We start from the raw sequence: 17,065 nt of genomic DNA on the forward strand, positions 1-17,065 counted from the left end.
AATTTCACTGACTCACCTTCAAATTTTGCTTAATCAAACTATCTTCGATGGCAGCAGTTGAGAATCCGTTGCTGCAAGACTTCATTTTCCCGCCGTACGATGTGATAGAGCCAAATCACATCTGCCCCGCAATTGAAACCTTGCTGATCGAACTCGTGAGTTGCAATTTCCTCTCATATTTTGGTCAACTCTCATATGTTACCCAGTACACGATTCACATTTTTTGGATTGTACGTTGATCTAAAATGTTAGGAGAAGGATTTGGATGAATTGGAGAAAACAGTGGAGCCGACATGGCCAGGACTGGTTGTGCCTCTCGAGAAGATTATAGATAGGTTGTCAGTTGTTTGGGGCCTTGTGAATCATCTCAACTCTGTCAAGGATTGCCCTCAGCTCAGGGCTGCAATTCAACTACTTCAAGTATGTGATTCTTGGTTTATTTTGGTGATTTTTTCCTTCTTTTTTCCTTATGTTCATATCTTTTGCAGCCAAAGAAGGTTGGGTTCCAGCTGAAACTAAGACAGAGCAAGCTCATGTACAAGGCCTTCAAGGCCATCAGAGACTCTCCAGATTGGGAAAATCTGAGTGATGCACGCAAACGAGTAGTCGACTGTGAGCTTGTTTGGGGCGTTCTTTGAATGATGAGTCATGAACCTAGCTAGTGCTGGTTTTCATTTGAACCTAGCTAGTGCTGTTTTTCATTTGACCTACCTTCATTCATTATTACCTCTATTTTATGCAGTGAAGTTGAAAGAAGCAGTTTTGTATGGAGTTTCTCTTGAAGATACCAGTAAAGAACGTTTCAATGAAATAGAGCAGGTGCTAATAAAGAGAAAATAGGATTTCATCCGTTTATTTGGTTATGTTTATCAGAGAAAATGCTACACAAATTTCTGTTAATTGAGGTTATACTCATCTAACTCATTGCACTGTGACCTTCAGGAGCTGGAAAAACTTGCTCAACAGTTTGAAGAAAACATTCTAGATGCAACAAAAAGTTTTGAGAAAGTTATTACAGATAAAAATGAATTAGAAGGCTTGCCTTTGACCACCCTTAGTATAACTGCAAAGACAGCCATTGAGAAGGTATCAGAAAACTTTCAAGTTTTAGCAGATTCTGCTCTTAATTTGATAGCATTTCATACATGTGCTTCTTTATATGTTAGGGATATGAGAATGCCACAACTGAAGATGGTCCTTGGATAATCACGTTGGATGGCCCAATTTATCGATCTGTGCTGCAACATGCTTGCAACAGATCCTTGAGAGAGGAAATTTTCCGCGCATACGTGACTCGTGGATCGGATGGACCTCTGAATAACACGCCTATTATTGAACGTGTTCTAGAACTCAGATTGGAGAAAGCAAAACTTCTTGGGTTCAAGAACTGTGCTGAGGTACTGATGTAGCTAGAATGCTTACTTGAGCAATTTTGTTAATATTTTCTCGAGAAAAAACTGAAACATAATTCAAATATTAGGTGAGTTCAGAGATGAAAATGGCCACTGTTGATAAAGCAAAGGATCTTATATACAAGCTTCATGAGGCTTCTTGGGGTTCTGCCATTCGTGGTGAGTAGATTCAGCTCAGCTTGTCATGTTTTGCAACGAGCGCTTTTTCTGATTGGTTTGATACAAGTCTTTAGACTTGGAAGAGCTACGAGATTATGCTAGAGAGAAGGGTGCTCAAGAGGCAAATGATTTGAATTAATGGGATATTAACTTCTGGAGTGAAAGACTTCGAGAATCAAGATATGACTTCGATGAGGTTGCCTTCTCCTACACATTTCTGTCAAATTTACCTTAAGAATTAAAACCTACTTAACTTCCGAGGTGGGATAAGTTTCACGTACAATGTTTCTAAATGGTAATAGATCAAGTGGTTAGATGTTTATTCTATTTCCTTAAATCTCTCAACTTGTGCAGGAAGAGCTGCGCCTTTATTTCCCATTGCCAAAGGTAATGGAAGGACTATTCAACCTTACAAAGAAGCTATTTTGGGTAGACATTGAACCGGCTGATGGAACAGCTCCAGTAAAACTTCTTAAAACTCTTGAAACTTGCTTTTTACTTATGGCGGCAGAGCATTTTATGCATTACAATTTGATAGGTCTGGAATAAAGATGCCAGCTTCTACCAAATTAAAGATTCTTCAAATGCTCCCATTGCGTACTTTTACTTTGATCCATACTCTCGTCCCTCAGAGAAACGTGGCGGTGCACGGGCTAATTTGGTTGTTGGTAGGAGTAGTGTGTGTTCAAGTGACAATACCCATCCCCGGTTACCAATCACAAATATTGTTTGCAATCTCACTCCACCAACAAAGGATAAACCAAGTCTCCTGACCATACGCGAGGTACAATGACTGCTAGGCCTCTTGTAGTTTAGATTCCATTTAGATGGTCACATTTTCTCTTGACATGTTGATTAACCACCCAGTCATTTAGGTTGTGGCAGTATTCCATGAGTTTGGCCATGCACTTCAGCATTTGCTGACCAAACAAGATGAAGGCTTAGTGTCCGGCAATCAAGGGATAGAATGGGATGCTTTGGAGATCCCTTCTCTATTCATGGAGAACTGGTGTTACCAGAGGTGAAACACTTCTCCCTTTCTTTCCTTATCTATGAGCAGCAGACGTTCCATCATGGACACTTCTAATTAGTTCGTCTATATCTATGACCTATCAATGCAAAGTTAAATACAAAGATAATGCTTTTTTTATCAGTTCGTCTTGGTAGTTCATAGATTCAAATGGCTAATGCTTTTTCCAGTGAGTTGTTAGCCTTACTAATTCATGAAGGCAGTAACAACATTGGTTTTGCAGGGAAATCATATTGGGCATCGCCAAGCATTATGAAAGTGGAGAACCTCTACCAGAAAATACATGCTTAAGAATTCTTCGGGCAAGGGCATTTAGGGCAGGTACCCTACTGCTTCGTCAGGTAAAGAGCGTGTTTGTGTTGTTGCACCTTTGCATTTTAATCAATAACTTGACATGGTATGCGATCTGCAGCTGCGTTATGCTTCTGTGGATTTGGAACTACACTCAACCTATGTTCCAGGTGGACTTGAATCTATATATGACGTGGATCAAGAAATTGGTAAGAGGACTCATCCTATTCCATTGCTGCCAGAAGACAGATTTCTTTGTAGTTTCAGTCATATCCTTGCAGGTTAGTATGCTTGTTTTTGCTTGTGTCTGATACGGCCTCAACATCTTATTGTTTTTTACAGAAATTTGTTCTCATTGAACGTTCAATTTCCAGATAAATACACAGCAGGATATTACAGTTATCAGGTAATTGGATTCATTTGTGGATGTTTGAAGTGGTATTTTGGCAATAATCCGGCCCTATTAACAATTACAGGATAAGTGCTTGGCACTTAAATAATAAAATCAAATTGAAACATCTCTCACTCTCTCCCAATCAAATGTTTTTGTGTCCAGTGGGCAGAGGTATTGTCCGCAGATGCTTTCTCCGCATTTGAGGAGGCTGGGTTGGACAATGATCAGGTGAAGTATTCCTTACATATATAGTAGTAGCTAAATATGCCAGGTGCTTAATTTCTGGCAATCTTCTGTCTTTGAGTTCTGAAAGGTATTTATCATATGCTGCATGAATACATAAGGACACCATGTCTGATAAGCTCCATAATGTGTGTTGTGACAGTCTCTTAGAGAAATGGGCCGTAAATTTCGTGAAACCATTCTTGCCCTTGGAGGTGGGAAGGCCCCTAATGAGGTATTTGAACAAACGGTTTCATTAGTTTTTACTGGGAAACTCTCTACTTATGTATGCTGCCTCCACATAATTGGACCATTCATCTCTTCTAAGTCCTAATACATAAATATATCAGGTCTTCCTGGAGTTTCGAGGTCGTGAACCAACACCTCATGCATTTCTTCGCTACAATGGCTTGTTGGCCACCATTGCTGCTACGGGATGTTCACATTTTCTCACACATCAATAAAGCGTGGAGGTTACTTCACAGTACACATATTTGAAGACCAGTATCATGTGGAATGCATAATGGTACAATTTTATTATGCATAAACTGGTAGCTGCACGAACAAGGATTTTATCCAATTATATGCAAATGAATACAAGTTACTATGATACATTACTAGTTCTCTAAAAAAACACATTACTCTTACTTGTGGTTAAGAAGAAATACCGCATCAAACACCAAATACATGTAGATTAAAACAGATTACACTCCCAGTAGTATTATTTATACATGAACATCACACAATACTTACAACCAATACAACAGACCGGATTGAAGCTGCCAACTTAGAAAAACAGTCTTGAAATAGAAAAAATATATCTCAAATTAGGAGATGAGAGAGAGGCCAGCAGTCAGCAAATCATCAGACAAAATCTTGTTAGCAGCATCAGTGGGGTGAAAGCCATCCCAGAAAACATATTCACTTGCATTCCTACATGTCCCAACTGACTCTGCATTGCACAGAATAGATGTCTCAACCAATCCTGTCCCACAACATGCCTTTCTTGCTTCAAAGAAACCTGAAAATATATTATAAAACACTAATTTTCTTTTCTCCACATGTTCAAAGAATAGAATTAGATCTCGTGTTTCAGTATTATAAACGCGACTAGCCCCTACGAGTGCTCACCGTAATCAGTAGGGCGCGTGACTAGGTCATGAAGAGGCTGGTAGATATCCAAAACTACAAGATTAAGACCAGATAGCTTGGTCTGCAGTTTCTGGGAAGTGGAGTTTAGCTTTTTGTTGAATGAAACTGCCACTTTATTGAACTTTTCGACACATTCGTTACTGTCCTCGCCAAATATGGTGATAACTGCAGGCACACATCCAAGTGGTGGCAATGTTGTCACTCCAATCTTTCTTGCTCCCAAATCGTACAACTCCTAAATTCATAAGCACAGTTTATTTATTATCTCCATGTGTATGACTAGATCTGTGTGTTTCAAGCATCAGAAATAGAAAACCTGCACAAATTTGGTGTAAGACTGCAAGAGAATGTCTATGAATTGAAGTGGAGTGTACTTTTCGTATAAAAGAGGATTAATGTAGTAGTTCTGAACAAAATCACTGCTTCCACTGCTAAGGAAATGTATCGATCCGTTTATGATGGATGTAGCATTGGATTGTCCCACGAGTGTTGCAAGCTTATTCTGGTATTCTTTGTATAGCTCCACCTGTTTGCTCAATGGGATCGTTTCCTATGTAGGAGATCAAAAACTCGACGAAGTCAGATTGTTTTTTTATTTTACATCAATAACAATGCAAATTATTCGCTATGCTTACATAGATTTTTGCAGTGGTGTCGTAGTAGCCTGATGAGCCGGAGGCAAAGTTAGCCCCAATCAGGAGATGCTTCCCATTGGCTTGCTTGCTGAGGTAGGCCATAGGATACGAGGTAAACCCGAGGTTCTCAGCTGCATTGTTAGTAGGAAAAGCAGCTGTTTTAGTCTGGTGACAGAAGTAATTGATTTAGGTGGTTATGGGAATTGTTTACCAGTGTAGTCCGAAGCAAGCTTTCCGTTGCAGAATCTACCGGTTGGTTTGTGTTTGATGAAGTCTCTTCCGTAAGGCGGGAAATTGGCTTTGACAATGGTTTCAAGATTGTTGTTGTTGCCTACATCAACAACTGAGTCCCCAAATATGAGGAGTGCAGGAACCAAAGGCTGTGCATTTGCAACGGTAACGAGGAAAAAGTAGATGATAGTAAAACTTGAGATGTTTTTGACACTCATGTTTCCTTGCAGATGTTTGATAAGGAATTTCTGGGTGGTATTTAAAGAGGCCTAATTGGTTGAGATGGCTACATCTAAGATCTTGTGCCACTTCAAAATCCATGCATATCTTAACTGAGCAAAATAAAATTAAAAGGCTTGTGAATGAAGATGGCATTGTTAGTCAAAAGGTGATTATTAATTTAAGGAGGGAAGGTAACTAAGTTAAGTGGCGTGTCTTGCTGTGCTGTGCAATGAGCTGGACATGCTTTACCACTATTTCTACTTGGGTAAGATAACCTAGCCATTTCAAGCTGCCAGCTTGAATAAAACAAATACTTGTAGTACTACAAATTTTTACTATTTCTTAGGGGAAGGTTGAAGAAATTGGAGTGATTAGTTATACAGGGCAAGCTTCATTTGATTACTCATTAAATAAGTAAGGGCTGTTAGGTGGTGTGTGGGAGTTTCTTGATTCTTTAATGAGATGGTAGGCACCCACATATTACATATAGAGAGAGCTTAGAAACACCCTTCTTGGAGAGATCACAAGACTAAAACATCATCTTCTTTTCTATCTATCTTTGCACCTCTTTGTATACTCCAGATTGTTCATAAAAAATTAACTGTTCGTCGTTTGTAATGATGGATGGATATTGCACTCGATGAACGTATATTTAGGATCCATCCTATTTGCAAACCACAATCAAGGGGGTGGCTTGATAGGGTTAGTTTGACGTTTGTTACGCACCTATTTACTTTGGGTGATAGATATGACAAGTCAAGATAGGGTTAGATTTTATAACTACTTATGGAGCATATATAATTTTTTTTTTGATAGATGGTTTGGTTTGGTCTGCGGTTTAATTATTACATGAAAAAAAAGTACGGGTAAGGTTGTTTCGATGGTCCATCCTGAATTGTAACTTGAAAATGAACATATATAAAATTCATATAAAATTATTTTCTTGACATAACTTTCAAAGTAAATTGATATGTAAAGCCCATCTCTGGTCTAATTTGAATTTGCATGGCTAGTTCGATCCAATATCGATTTTGACAAACCCAAATATTAAAAAAAGATTAATTTTCTTCTATAATCACTCTAATTGTTTCTTAGTATGGTTCATTTAGAGCATCTCCAATAATAGGCTAGCGGACCGGCTAGCCGATTCCGGCGCTGGCCGGTCGCTAGCCGAACTATTGTAGGCGGCGAGCGGCAAAACGGCTAGCCGATCGGCGAGCTCTAGTCGATTCGCTAGCCGCCATTGTAGGCCCGGAATAGGCTAGCCGATTTAGTTTTTTTTATTATTTTATTTTTATAATTTACTTTTTAAAAATTTAAATAAAATTATTACATTTTCTCGTATCTGTGTCGTAAATTTAATTCTGTATTTGCGTGATTGTAATTTTTAATTTTGTAATTCCGTAATTCGTGTGTGGAAAAAAGGTTTTTTTTAATTATATAATTTTTTTATAATTTACTTTTTTTTTAATTTAAATAAAATTATTGCATTTCTCCGTATATGTGTCGTAAATTTAATTCCGTATTTTGTGTGATTGTTAATTATTTGTTTTTAGTGCTGATGATGTGGCTAGGCTATGGCTGGACTATTGCTTGTCCAGCTGCTTAATAAGAGTTTTTTAGTGCTGATGATGTGGCAGAGGAGTTTGTGGCTAGGCTATGACTGAGCTATTGCTTGTCCGCTAACTATTTCGGATGCTCTTACGGATGCTCTTATATAACAAGTATAGAGTTCATTTAGTGCGAATAATTAGGATGTACTATTAGACAAATTCAAATTATGATCAATATCAGTGTACTACATATGCAAGACACATAATGACAATTTCATCATATTTTAAATCTCATCATCACCCATCACATCAGGGAACTCTGTCCGACAATAGTAATAGTAGTGTTTAATTATTTAAAATTGAAATTAGTTTGAAATTATTTTGTGGCATTAAATTGTACGAAGATTAATTTTGTATTAGTAGTAAAAATTATCATTAGCCATTAGCCGTTATAAGTTGAAGCCTAACATATTAATCGGAAGAAATTCGACTAAAGAATCGACCAACCTAGAAGTTAAGTTTAGTAGGTCCCACTTCCTGAAGTAGAGCATACAAGATGAATACATTAATGTATAATGTTAGTATATGCAGCAACGAAATTCTCTCAAATCCATAAACCGTAAATCCCCAACATTCTCACGCGCATTTTCTGCAATCACCGCCGAACAAACTGTCGGTGCAAGCAATGGCGAGCGCTAGAGTAGATCTCGACGGGAATCCGATCAAGCCGCTCACCATATGCATGATCGGCGCCGGCGGCTTCATCGGCTCGCACCTCTGCGAGAAGCTCATGGCCGAGACGCAGCACAAGGTTCTGGCGGTCGATGTCTATAACGACAAGATCAAGCACCTCCTCGAGCCGTCGTCGCTGCCCTGGGCGGATCGCATTCAGTTCCACCGCCTCAACATTAAGAACGATTCTCGCCTCGAAAGCCTCATTCGGATGGCGGATCTTGTAATTTCTCGTCGTTTGTTTCTCTTTATTTTTAACTGTTGGTGAGGTTTGGTTTTAGCTTGTGCTTTAGTAGATCTTTGCTCAAGTAGGTTTTGCTTAAGATCCTGACATTGCACTGGAATTCTCCCGTTTTAATTTCAATGTAGGAAGATATCTGATGATAGCAAGTAATTGAAGTGAAATTATATGCTGCTACTTAGAGCATCCATAACCGTGCTCTTGCCAGCGGCACGGTTGTGGGCCCGAACGGTACTACTCATGCCTGCTCTCTGGCAAGAGCACAACACCCACAACTGTGCTCTTCCGCAAGGACGAGCACAATTAATATAAAATTCAATTAAACAATAACATTTCCATAATATTAAAATCCATTTAAAAACCATAATAAATATTACAAATTACAAATAAAATTAAAAAATACATAATTAAAATCCTAAAAATTAAAAATTACATAATTAAACTCCTTAAAATTAAAAATTACATAATTAAAATTCTAAAAATTAAAAATTACATAATTAAACTCCTAATAAGACTACGCATCCGGCGGGATCAACCCCAATTGTTTTTGGAGACCTTTTATCATGGTCTCGTGTGTTTCAAGTTGCGTGGGGGTCATAGATGACCTATCGGCCATATTGAGTTGGCTTTAAGAGCATCCACAGCGAGTTGTTCGGGGGTGGAGGTGGCACATAGGGAGCGGGAGCGGCTCGGGAGTGGCTTCGGGAGTCGAGCCGCGACGACGGTTGGCGGCCGCCTTCTTCCTTCCTTGGGGGCGGCGTTGGGAACCGCTCGGTCCGGCGTCGGGGCTACCCAAGTTAGCTCCGGCGAGTTGGCTAGCCACTTCTTCCAAGCCGGAGTCGGATAGGGCTACCGACCTCGACCTTGATCGTTTGGAGGAGCCGCTAGAGGAGGATGTTATGCCTCCCTTATACTTCGGGTGCGTCCGCGTCTCCTGCCAAACGTTAAGATATTTGAACGACTTACCGTTCATGGATTGGTAGGTGCTCAGCGCGGCGGTGATGATGTCGACCTCGCTTCGGCCGCTCCCGGCATTCCGGGACTCCTGGATGAAATAGCCGTTGAACTTGCCAATTTCTTCGTTGGCTCGGCCGATGCAGTTGCGCTCCATACTCTCGTTGCGCTCGATCGTTCCGGGCGGCCGGTTTGCATTGTACCGGCTAGAGACGCGCCACCAAAAGTGATCGCCGGATTGGTTCGTTCCAACCACCGCATCTTCGGAGATTTCCAAGTACGCCTTGAACAATCTTTCCATCTCCGCCGGTGAGTACAGTGTGCGGACACCGGCGCGAGATGGAGGAATCGGCATTTGGGAAGGGGCGCGAGGCCTAGGCTCCGGTGTCCACCCGTAGCGCCCTTCGGAGGCACCTTGGTCGTCGATTGGGTATGGACGGTAGCCACCCGGAACGGCCGAATCTTGGGTTTGAGGAGGGACCTAATATTCCGTTTCCGGACTAGGAAACGGTTGTGAACCGAACCATTCGGGGTTCCAACCGTGGGAGCCCGAATGGTTATCGTCTTGCCGGACATAGTGATGTTGTAGGGTATGAGAGAATGAAGATGAAAATGGATATGAGAGAATGGAGATGAGAATGGATATTGGAGAATGATGATAGGAGTTGTGTAGTTTGATGTGAATTTTTGGGGTGAAATTTGGGGTATTTATAGATGAAAGTGTGTATTTTTTGGGTAAAAAAAAATGAAAAAAAAATTAAAAAGGTGTAAAAAACGGTTATAAACGGATATATTTTTTTGGGGAAGTGAAATTTTTTTTTTATTTTTTATCGGTTTTTTTAATAAAAAACCGATTTTTTTAAAATAAAAATAAAAAAATGTTTAAATGCAACGGTCAAGCCGTTGACGAATGGGAGCGCGCCACGTGTGCTTCCGCTGGCACGGACGTGCTCGATACATCGAGCAGCGCCGTACCAGCGGCGCGAGCGTAGCAGCAGCGGATGGCGTCCGTGCCAGGGGCGCGGACGGCGGTGGCGACGGACGCCACCGCTGCGCATGCTCTTAGTAAATCTAGAGCGGTGTACTACTAAGATCTCTATGATACATACATTTTTATTTTTATTTTTATTTTATTTTTATTTTTATTTTTATTTTCATTTTCATTTTCATTTTCATTTTCATTTTCATTTTCATTTTCATTTTCATTTTCATTTTTCAGCTTCGCGGAGGCCGGAGAGTATTCGAAAATTACGATTCTCTTCAATCCTCGTATTTGTCTATGTTTGTTTAAATACGTATAATCCATGCTTTAATTCTAATTATTAACCCTAAACCGATTCTATATATTCTGATGTGACAGATCATAAATCTCGCTGCTATATGCACTCCAGCAGACTATAATACGCGCCCGCTTGATACAATCTACAGCAACTTCATTGATGCTCTCCCGTGGTAAGAGCATCTCCGGTGGGCGGATGTCCCACTCGGACATCCCACCCCATTGCCACATCACTAGGACATCCCCTGCATAATCCGCCCTTCCCATCGCCTGATACATAAAATAATTGGCCTGTGTTTGTTCTGGTTTAGATTAAATACTGCTCGGAAAATAGAAAACGCCTCATTCATTTCTCCACTTGTGAAGTTTATGGGAAAACAATTGGTTGCTTTTTACCCAATGATAGCCCATTGCGACAGGTGAGAGTTTTCTTTCATATCCTCCGAATACTGAAGTGCCTTTTCTCCACCAGTTTAGATCAAGAAATCTCGTGTCTCATATTTTAAGTATGACTTTGTGCAATTTGAATATTTAACATCGCCACTAAAATGCGATTCTTTGTTTTACCATCATGAAAATATTTAAATTATTATGAGGAGTAAAACATTTTCCTGGAAATCTGAGCTTTGTTTTTGCAACTTTGAGTCAGTTGTAGGTGATGGGAAATGTTGGGGTTTTTTCTATTTTTGTACTAGAATAGAGTTAGCATTCCTCGTTTGTTCTAAACTTTTTTTTTGTTCCGGGTTTGGGAGAGACGCATGAGCCTCATGCGTCTCCTTTTAATGAGACGCATGACGATTATGCGTCTTTCATAGAGACACATGAGGGTCATGCGTCTCTCTTTTTTTTTCGTTTTTTTTTAACGACGCATGAGGGACATGCGTCTTAGGGAGAGACGCATCTCCCTCATGCGTCTTAGCCCATATATATTTAATGGGCTTTCGAATTTATGAAACCATTCTTGGTTGTTTCTCTTTTATAGAAACATCCTTGAATGTTTTATGTTTCACTTTCGATGTGGGACAAAATCATTCTTGGTTGTCTATCTTTTATAGAGACATCCTTGAATGTTTATGTTCCACTTTCGATGTGGGACAAAATAATTCTTGGTTGTCTCTCTTTTATAGAGACATCCTTGAATGTTTATGTTCCACTTTCGATGTGGGACAAAATAATTCTTGGTTGTCTCTCTTTTATAGAGACATCCTTGAATGTTTATGTTCCACTTTCGATGTGGGACAAATTTCACTGTCTTTCACTGTCTTTCTGCTTTTGTAGAGCTGTGGAACTATTCTCACTTTGGCTTTCCGTGCAGTATAGATTGTATAGTGCTCTGCTCTCAATATATTTTTGTCTTTTCGTTACAAAATATTTCTGGAAAATATATTTTTCTTTGCTCTATACTCAATTGTCAATAAGGACAATTTGAGACTTGTCGGCAACTGCTGTTTTCAAGATTAAAACATTAGTTTGAAGATTAAATGACTTCAGGGATTAGACTGACTTAAACATGGCCTATATAGTACCACCCCATATGATTGTAAATTAGTAACACTTTATTCTTGAATCAACTCAGTTAACTGAGGAAATTGAAGCAATTTGATTATAATCACAGGCCATTGCAGTAACCTCTTGCATCCCTGAAGCATGGCCTTCTCTCATTCTGGCTCCGTCTTCTTTACATCTCCATTGGGGTCTGTAAGTGATATCTTATATGCCTTTGCATAAAAATATTGTGTTTTCACACTAATGTTTTTGGTGTATTGCAGATAATTCAACAATGGCTTGCTTGATATTCCACCTTCAAATCTGGAGTCAAGTTGTTCTATAATGCAAATTGTGTGTGTGGGTATTTTTTCGTGGGAGCATTTCAACTACCTCTCCCAAATGAGTCTCCATATTGAAAATGAAAATACAGCTGCATACTTTAATAGTTGATTCAGATTGTTGTCATATCAATAGTTGCTTCATCTATACAATATGGGAATACCTTCAGATTGTTGTCTTGACTATATTATTTTGGATGTTTGAAGTATGTCCTCATACATTAGGACTAAATGCTGTAAGCGTGGACCATGTCAATTATGAAATAGTGTAATTTGTCCCACATCGAAAGTGAAACATAAAACATTCAAGGATGTCTCTATAAAAGAGAGACAACCAAGAATTATTTTGTCCCACATCGAAAGTGGAACATAAGCATTCAAGGATGTCTCTATAAAAGAGAGAAACCAAGAATTATTTTGTCCCACATCGAAAGTGGAACATAAACATTCAAGGATGTCTCTATAAAAGATAGACAACCAAGAATGATTTTGTCCCACATCGAAAGTGAAACATAAAACATTCAAGGATGTTTCTATAAAAGAGAAACAACCAAGAATGGTTTCATAAATTCGAAAGCCCATTAAATATATATGGGCTAAGACGCATGAGGGAGATGCGTCTCTCCCTAATACGCATGTCCCTCATGCGTCGTTAAAAAAAAACGAAAAAAAAAGAGAGACGCATGACCCTCATGCGTCTCCCCATTAAAAGGAGACGCATGAGGCTCATGCGTCTCTCCCAAACCCGAAACAAAAAAAAAGTCTAGAACAAACGAGGAATGCTAACTCTATTCTAGTACAAAAATAGAAAAAACCCGGAAATGTTGTCCTAACATCTACCATCTGTCGTGTTAGTCAACTCATGGAAAAGGTTTATTGAAAATCTGTGTAATGCTAATTTTAACGTGGGATCATTTTAATGTTGTATGCCCAAGTAATTGTGATCAAAGTAGAAACATTATAAAGTTAATAGATAAAACATCCACTGTTGCTCTTCTAGATAAGTTTAGCCAGATGCTAAATGTAAGCTCTTCTCATTTGATTGTTTACTATTACGTCCAATTATTTCTGTTCACTTTTTTCTTGTGCTTTACCAAGTTATAACCAATGGGGCTGTTCTGTTTTGCTTGGATGGATTTTCTGAACATTCACCATCTACTTGCATCAAGATCCTGCTTACTATGTTCTATCGGAAGATTCCTCCCCTTGCATCTTTGGCCCCATTGAGAAACAGAGATGGTCATATGCATGTGCAAAGCAGTTGGTTGAGAGACTGATATATGGTGAGCTGTGTCTATATTTTTGTGGGACATTAGTAAATTTGAAGTTTCGTGTTAATTGTATTCTTATATTCTTGTTCTACAGCTGAGGGTGCGGAAAATGGTCTTGAATTTACAATTGTGAGGCCTTTCAACTGGATTGGGCCCAGGATGGACTTTATACCTGGAATCGATGGTCCAAGTGAAGGTGTTCCAAGAGTTCTTGCCTGCTTTAGCAATGTAATACTGGTTTTTTTTGTCATGAACATTCTTCCTATTATATACTGGTATGAACTTGTGTCATTTTTCATTTTGCTGGTTTTTTGTCTGCCCAGAATCTTTTAAGGCGTGAACCACTGAAGCTTGTGGATGGAGGTGAATCTCAGAGAACTTTTGTTTACATCAAAGATGCCATCGAAGCTGTCCATTTGATGATTGTATGTCTTAGTTATGCCTTCTGAATGATGTGTATTACATTTTCTGTGCGAGTGTTGTTAAATCAAGTGAATTTCTCAGGAAAATCCATCCAGGGCTAATGGTCAGATATTTAACGTTGGCAACCCTAACAATGAAGTTACGGTCAGGCAGCTTGCTGAGATGATGACTCAGGTAAGTTCAAACTCGTTTTTTACCGTCAAGCCTTTCCTTTCATGCACTTGTCTTTTCTTTCAGGTGACTTTGGATAATTTTCTTGAAATCTCTCTCTCCTGTTTAATGCGCACACAGGTTTACTCAAAGGTTAGTGGAGAACCTCCACTGAATGCACCTACGATTGATATAAGCTCGAAAGAATTCTATGGTGAAGGATACGATGACAGTGACAAGAGAATTCCTGACATGACCATAATCAACAGACAACTTGGTAGAGTACTGTTGTTTTACCAGAACTGGTTCATGTTAGAGATGCTCTTCTCCTAAATTTGTATCTGTGTTTCTCAGGTTGGAACCCAAAGACATCACTGTGGGACTTGCTCGAGTCGACTCTTACTTACCAACACCGGACGTACGCAGAAGCTGTAAAGAAGGCCACCTCAAAACCGGCAACGAGTTAAGAAGTATGAAACTGAGATGTGCTGCCTGTTTGTATCTTGTTTTCGATTGATCATTGTATGGTTTCATCTGAGTTGTATACACCATAAATCTCAACTGTGTTCACTGTAAAGGCTCTCATTAATATTCTCAAGCAGGATCAAAAGAGGAAAAAAGTTGCTCAAAGGAGACCAGCTGTGATTTCTGATGGTGCATATAGAAAAATCGATTAAAGATTGCATTGATATTTTAAGAAGAGTGAACAAAAAGGGGATATAAAGTAAGCTTTTTATTTACCTTTCTTGACATATCTATGCAGTGTTTAACCGACTTTTGATATGCACGATTAGATATCGCAGGGTCTATTACACGAACAGCTGGTCTCTTTGCCCTCCAACCAAATTTTCTCTTCCGATCATGCTTGAGCATTAGAAAGTGAACACAGTTAAAGATTTTGAATGACATGCACATATCGGACTTCCAATTCTTTTTTTTATTGAAAGCTGAAGCGTTATTTTTAGGCGAATCTGAGACTACCATTTTTTTCTGTTATACTCCGTAGTTGAGTAGTTCATCAAATAAAAAAATGGATAGTGGAGATTTAATTAATGTGTGTTTACTTCCTTCATTCCCCAATAATGGTCACTTTTTTACATTTTTGTCCGTCCCATAATAATTGTCATATTTCATTTTTACCATAAATAGTAGGTAGATCTCACATTCCACTAATTCACTCTACTCACATTTTATTATAAAACTAATATAAAAGAATGATCTCACATTCGACTATCTTTTCCAACTAACTTTTGTTTATAATTCTTAAAACTCGTGCCCATAATAAGAGTGACAATTATTGTGGGACGGAAGGAGTATTATTTACACACAAATAGAGCATTGAAGGGTAAAATGTGCGATTGACAATTGTATTACATATACATATAATTCGGAAACTACACATTTTATAAGCATTGCATACGTTGCACTTAGGCCGTTAAACTGTGCAACATACTTCGTTAAACTACAACTGCTTGCAAATTCGAAAAATACTTAAATATTACTCCTAGTATAATTTTTTTGCATTATACATATTGAACTTGGGGCAATTAATATATATTGAAGTTAGGGTAATTCGAAAACATACTTAATTGTTTTCGACAACTGTGGCCAATATTTCCTTCCTTTCTCTCAATTACAAATTGGCCTTTTTTCACTACAACATCCGCACAATGATAGTATTTCAAGAGTTCGGGTAAAAGAAAACGAAAAATCAATAATTGTGAAGAAAATGTGTGCAATCACTGGTGTAACAACCACGAAATGATTTTCCCGCTTCTCAATTTTGTTGAGAATAATTCTCAAGGGTAAATGTTGAGTACAATAAATTTTAGAAGGACAATTACATTGTTAAATTTTGACATCCACCTCCAGTTTCTGTAACTCACTTCAAATTACAAATTTCTGCTTTTCCAGAATGAGAAAGGCAACAGCTGCTTGGTTTTATAAAGGAACATGGCCACTTTAATTAAACTATCACATGACAGAAATTCAGCTGCTTGATGAGTTTGGCATCATGGCCACTAAGTTGCATGTTCATTTTAAATCAATGGCAAAGGTAGAATACTATTGCCAGATACATACCAATATTCAATTATACAAAGTCTATGAAATTTTGTAACTAAGATGCAATGCATTCTGGGAAGGACTAGCTAGAACATCAATACGCTTCCTCTTTTAGGAAGGAGTACTATATAATTATGCTTTTTATAACGTTGCGACCCTTGCTACATAATTTGTCGCGAATTTTCTCAGGGTTGCAGCCATCCACCGTGATCATCACTTGATTTTTGTTCATATCATACACTCGATCTCTAACTTCTATAATGCCAAAAATGAATATTTGAATATATGTGATGAAAAATTGGTGTGCAAGCAAACTTGAGTTGATCATGGTGCTTGTGATGAGAGAGACTTACGGGGAATATTGCAAAGAATTTTCCTGAGCTTGTTGTAGCAGCGTGGGCACTGGAGATCAACATTCAATGTCATTATTGTTAGCTGCAAACATTCACCAAATCAGTAACCATAATGTTATTCATCATCAGAGCAGAAGCATATATAATTAATCATGCTTGAGTTGAAAAGGGAATTAAGAAGTTGGAGCATACATTCTCAGTTGCCATGAATCCTGCTGCTGATCCTCCTGATTAATAGAAAGAGAAATAGATAGATAGATAAGGCTTTTAGAATTTATGAATCTCTTAGAATTGAAAATTGGACTCCTAATTAGTAGTTCATGAAATATGCAGAGAGAGACTCTTGTTTTTATCAATGAGTATGTGTTTGTATGTGCTGGCGTTGATTAGGACTCACCTTTCAATATTGTTTCTTAGTATGTACTAAGTAGTTTAACTCATTCGTGAGTGGGTGACCATGAATTAATTTAT

The 17,065-nt window shown here is 38.6% G+C and overlaps 2 protein-coding genes and 2 pseudogenes across 2 annotated transcripts; 2 read left to right on the plus strand and 2 right to left on the minus strand.

Annotated features, from left to right (window-relative positions):
- The first annotated feature begins 11 nt into the window (after positions 1 to 11).
- Positions 12 to 4,155, plus strand: LOC121745642 (annotated as a pseudogene).
- Positions 4,156 to 4,173: 18 nt separating this feature from the next.
- Positions 4,174 to 5,883, minus strand: LOC121744531 (GDSL esterase/lipase At5g22810). The gene is made up of 5 exons (XM_042138098.1): positions 5,507 to 5,883; positions 5,296 to 5,426; positions 4,977 to 5,210; positions 4,640 to 4,895; positions 4,174 to 4,529 (listed from the first exon to the last, which is right to left on the minus strand). Exons 1-5 carry the CDS (start codon positions 5,742 to 5,744, stop codon positions 4,336 to 4,338), a joined length of 1,053 nt encoding a protein of 350 aa, XP_041994032.1. The 5' UTR covers positions 5,745 to 5,883; the 3' UTR covers positions 4,174 to 4,335.
- Positions 5,884 to 7,880: 1,997 nt separating this feature from the next.
- On the plus strand, positions 7,881 to 15,147 carry LOC121744392 (annotated as a pseudogene).
- A 929-nt stretch (positions 15,148 to 16,076) lies between these two features.
- LOC121744802 (protein PYRICULARIA ORYZAE RESISTANCE 21-like) lies at positions 16,077 to 16,948 on the minus strand. Its single transcript, XM_042138455.1, has 3 exons — positions 16,787 to 16,948; positions 16,595 to 16,676; positions 16,077 to 16,496 (listed from the first exon to the last, which is right to left on the minus strand). Exons 1-3 carry the CDS (start codon positions 16,799 to 16,801, stop codon positions 16,366 to 16,368), a joined length of 228 nt encoding a protein of 75 aa, XP_041994389.1. The 5' UTR covers positions 16,802 to 16,948; the 3' UTR covers positions 16,077 to 16,365.
- Positions 16,949 to 17,065: the final 117 nt, after the last annotated feature.

The sequence above is a fragment of the Salvia splendens genome, chromosome 8 (genome assembly GCF_004379255.2).
Source record: "Salvia splendens isolate huo1 chromosome 8, SspV2, whole genome shotgun sequence".
Taxonomy (NCBI): Eukaryota; Viridiplantae; Streptophyta; class Magnoliopsida; order Lamiales; family Lamiaceae; genus Salvia; species Salvia splendens.

Coding starts and splice junctions, on each gene's coding strand:
- LOC121744531 (XM_042138098.1), bottom strand. CDS start 5,744: ATGAGTGTCAAAAACATCTCAAGTTTTACTATCATCTACTTTTTCCTC. Junction 5,427..5,506: donor GCTTGCTTCGGACTACACTG/GTAAACAATTCC, acceptor CTAACAATGCAG/CTGAGAACCTCGGGTTTACC. Junction 4,896..4,976: donor CTTACACCAAATTTGTGCAG/GTTTTCTATTTC, acceptor TTATGAATTTAG/GAGTTGTACGATTTGGGAGC.
- LOC121744802 (XM_042138455.1), bottom strand. Junction 16,497..16,594: donor AATTCTTTGCAATATTCCCC/GTAAGTCTCTCT, acceptor TTGGCATTATAG/AAGTTAGAGATCGAGTGTAT.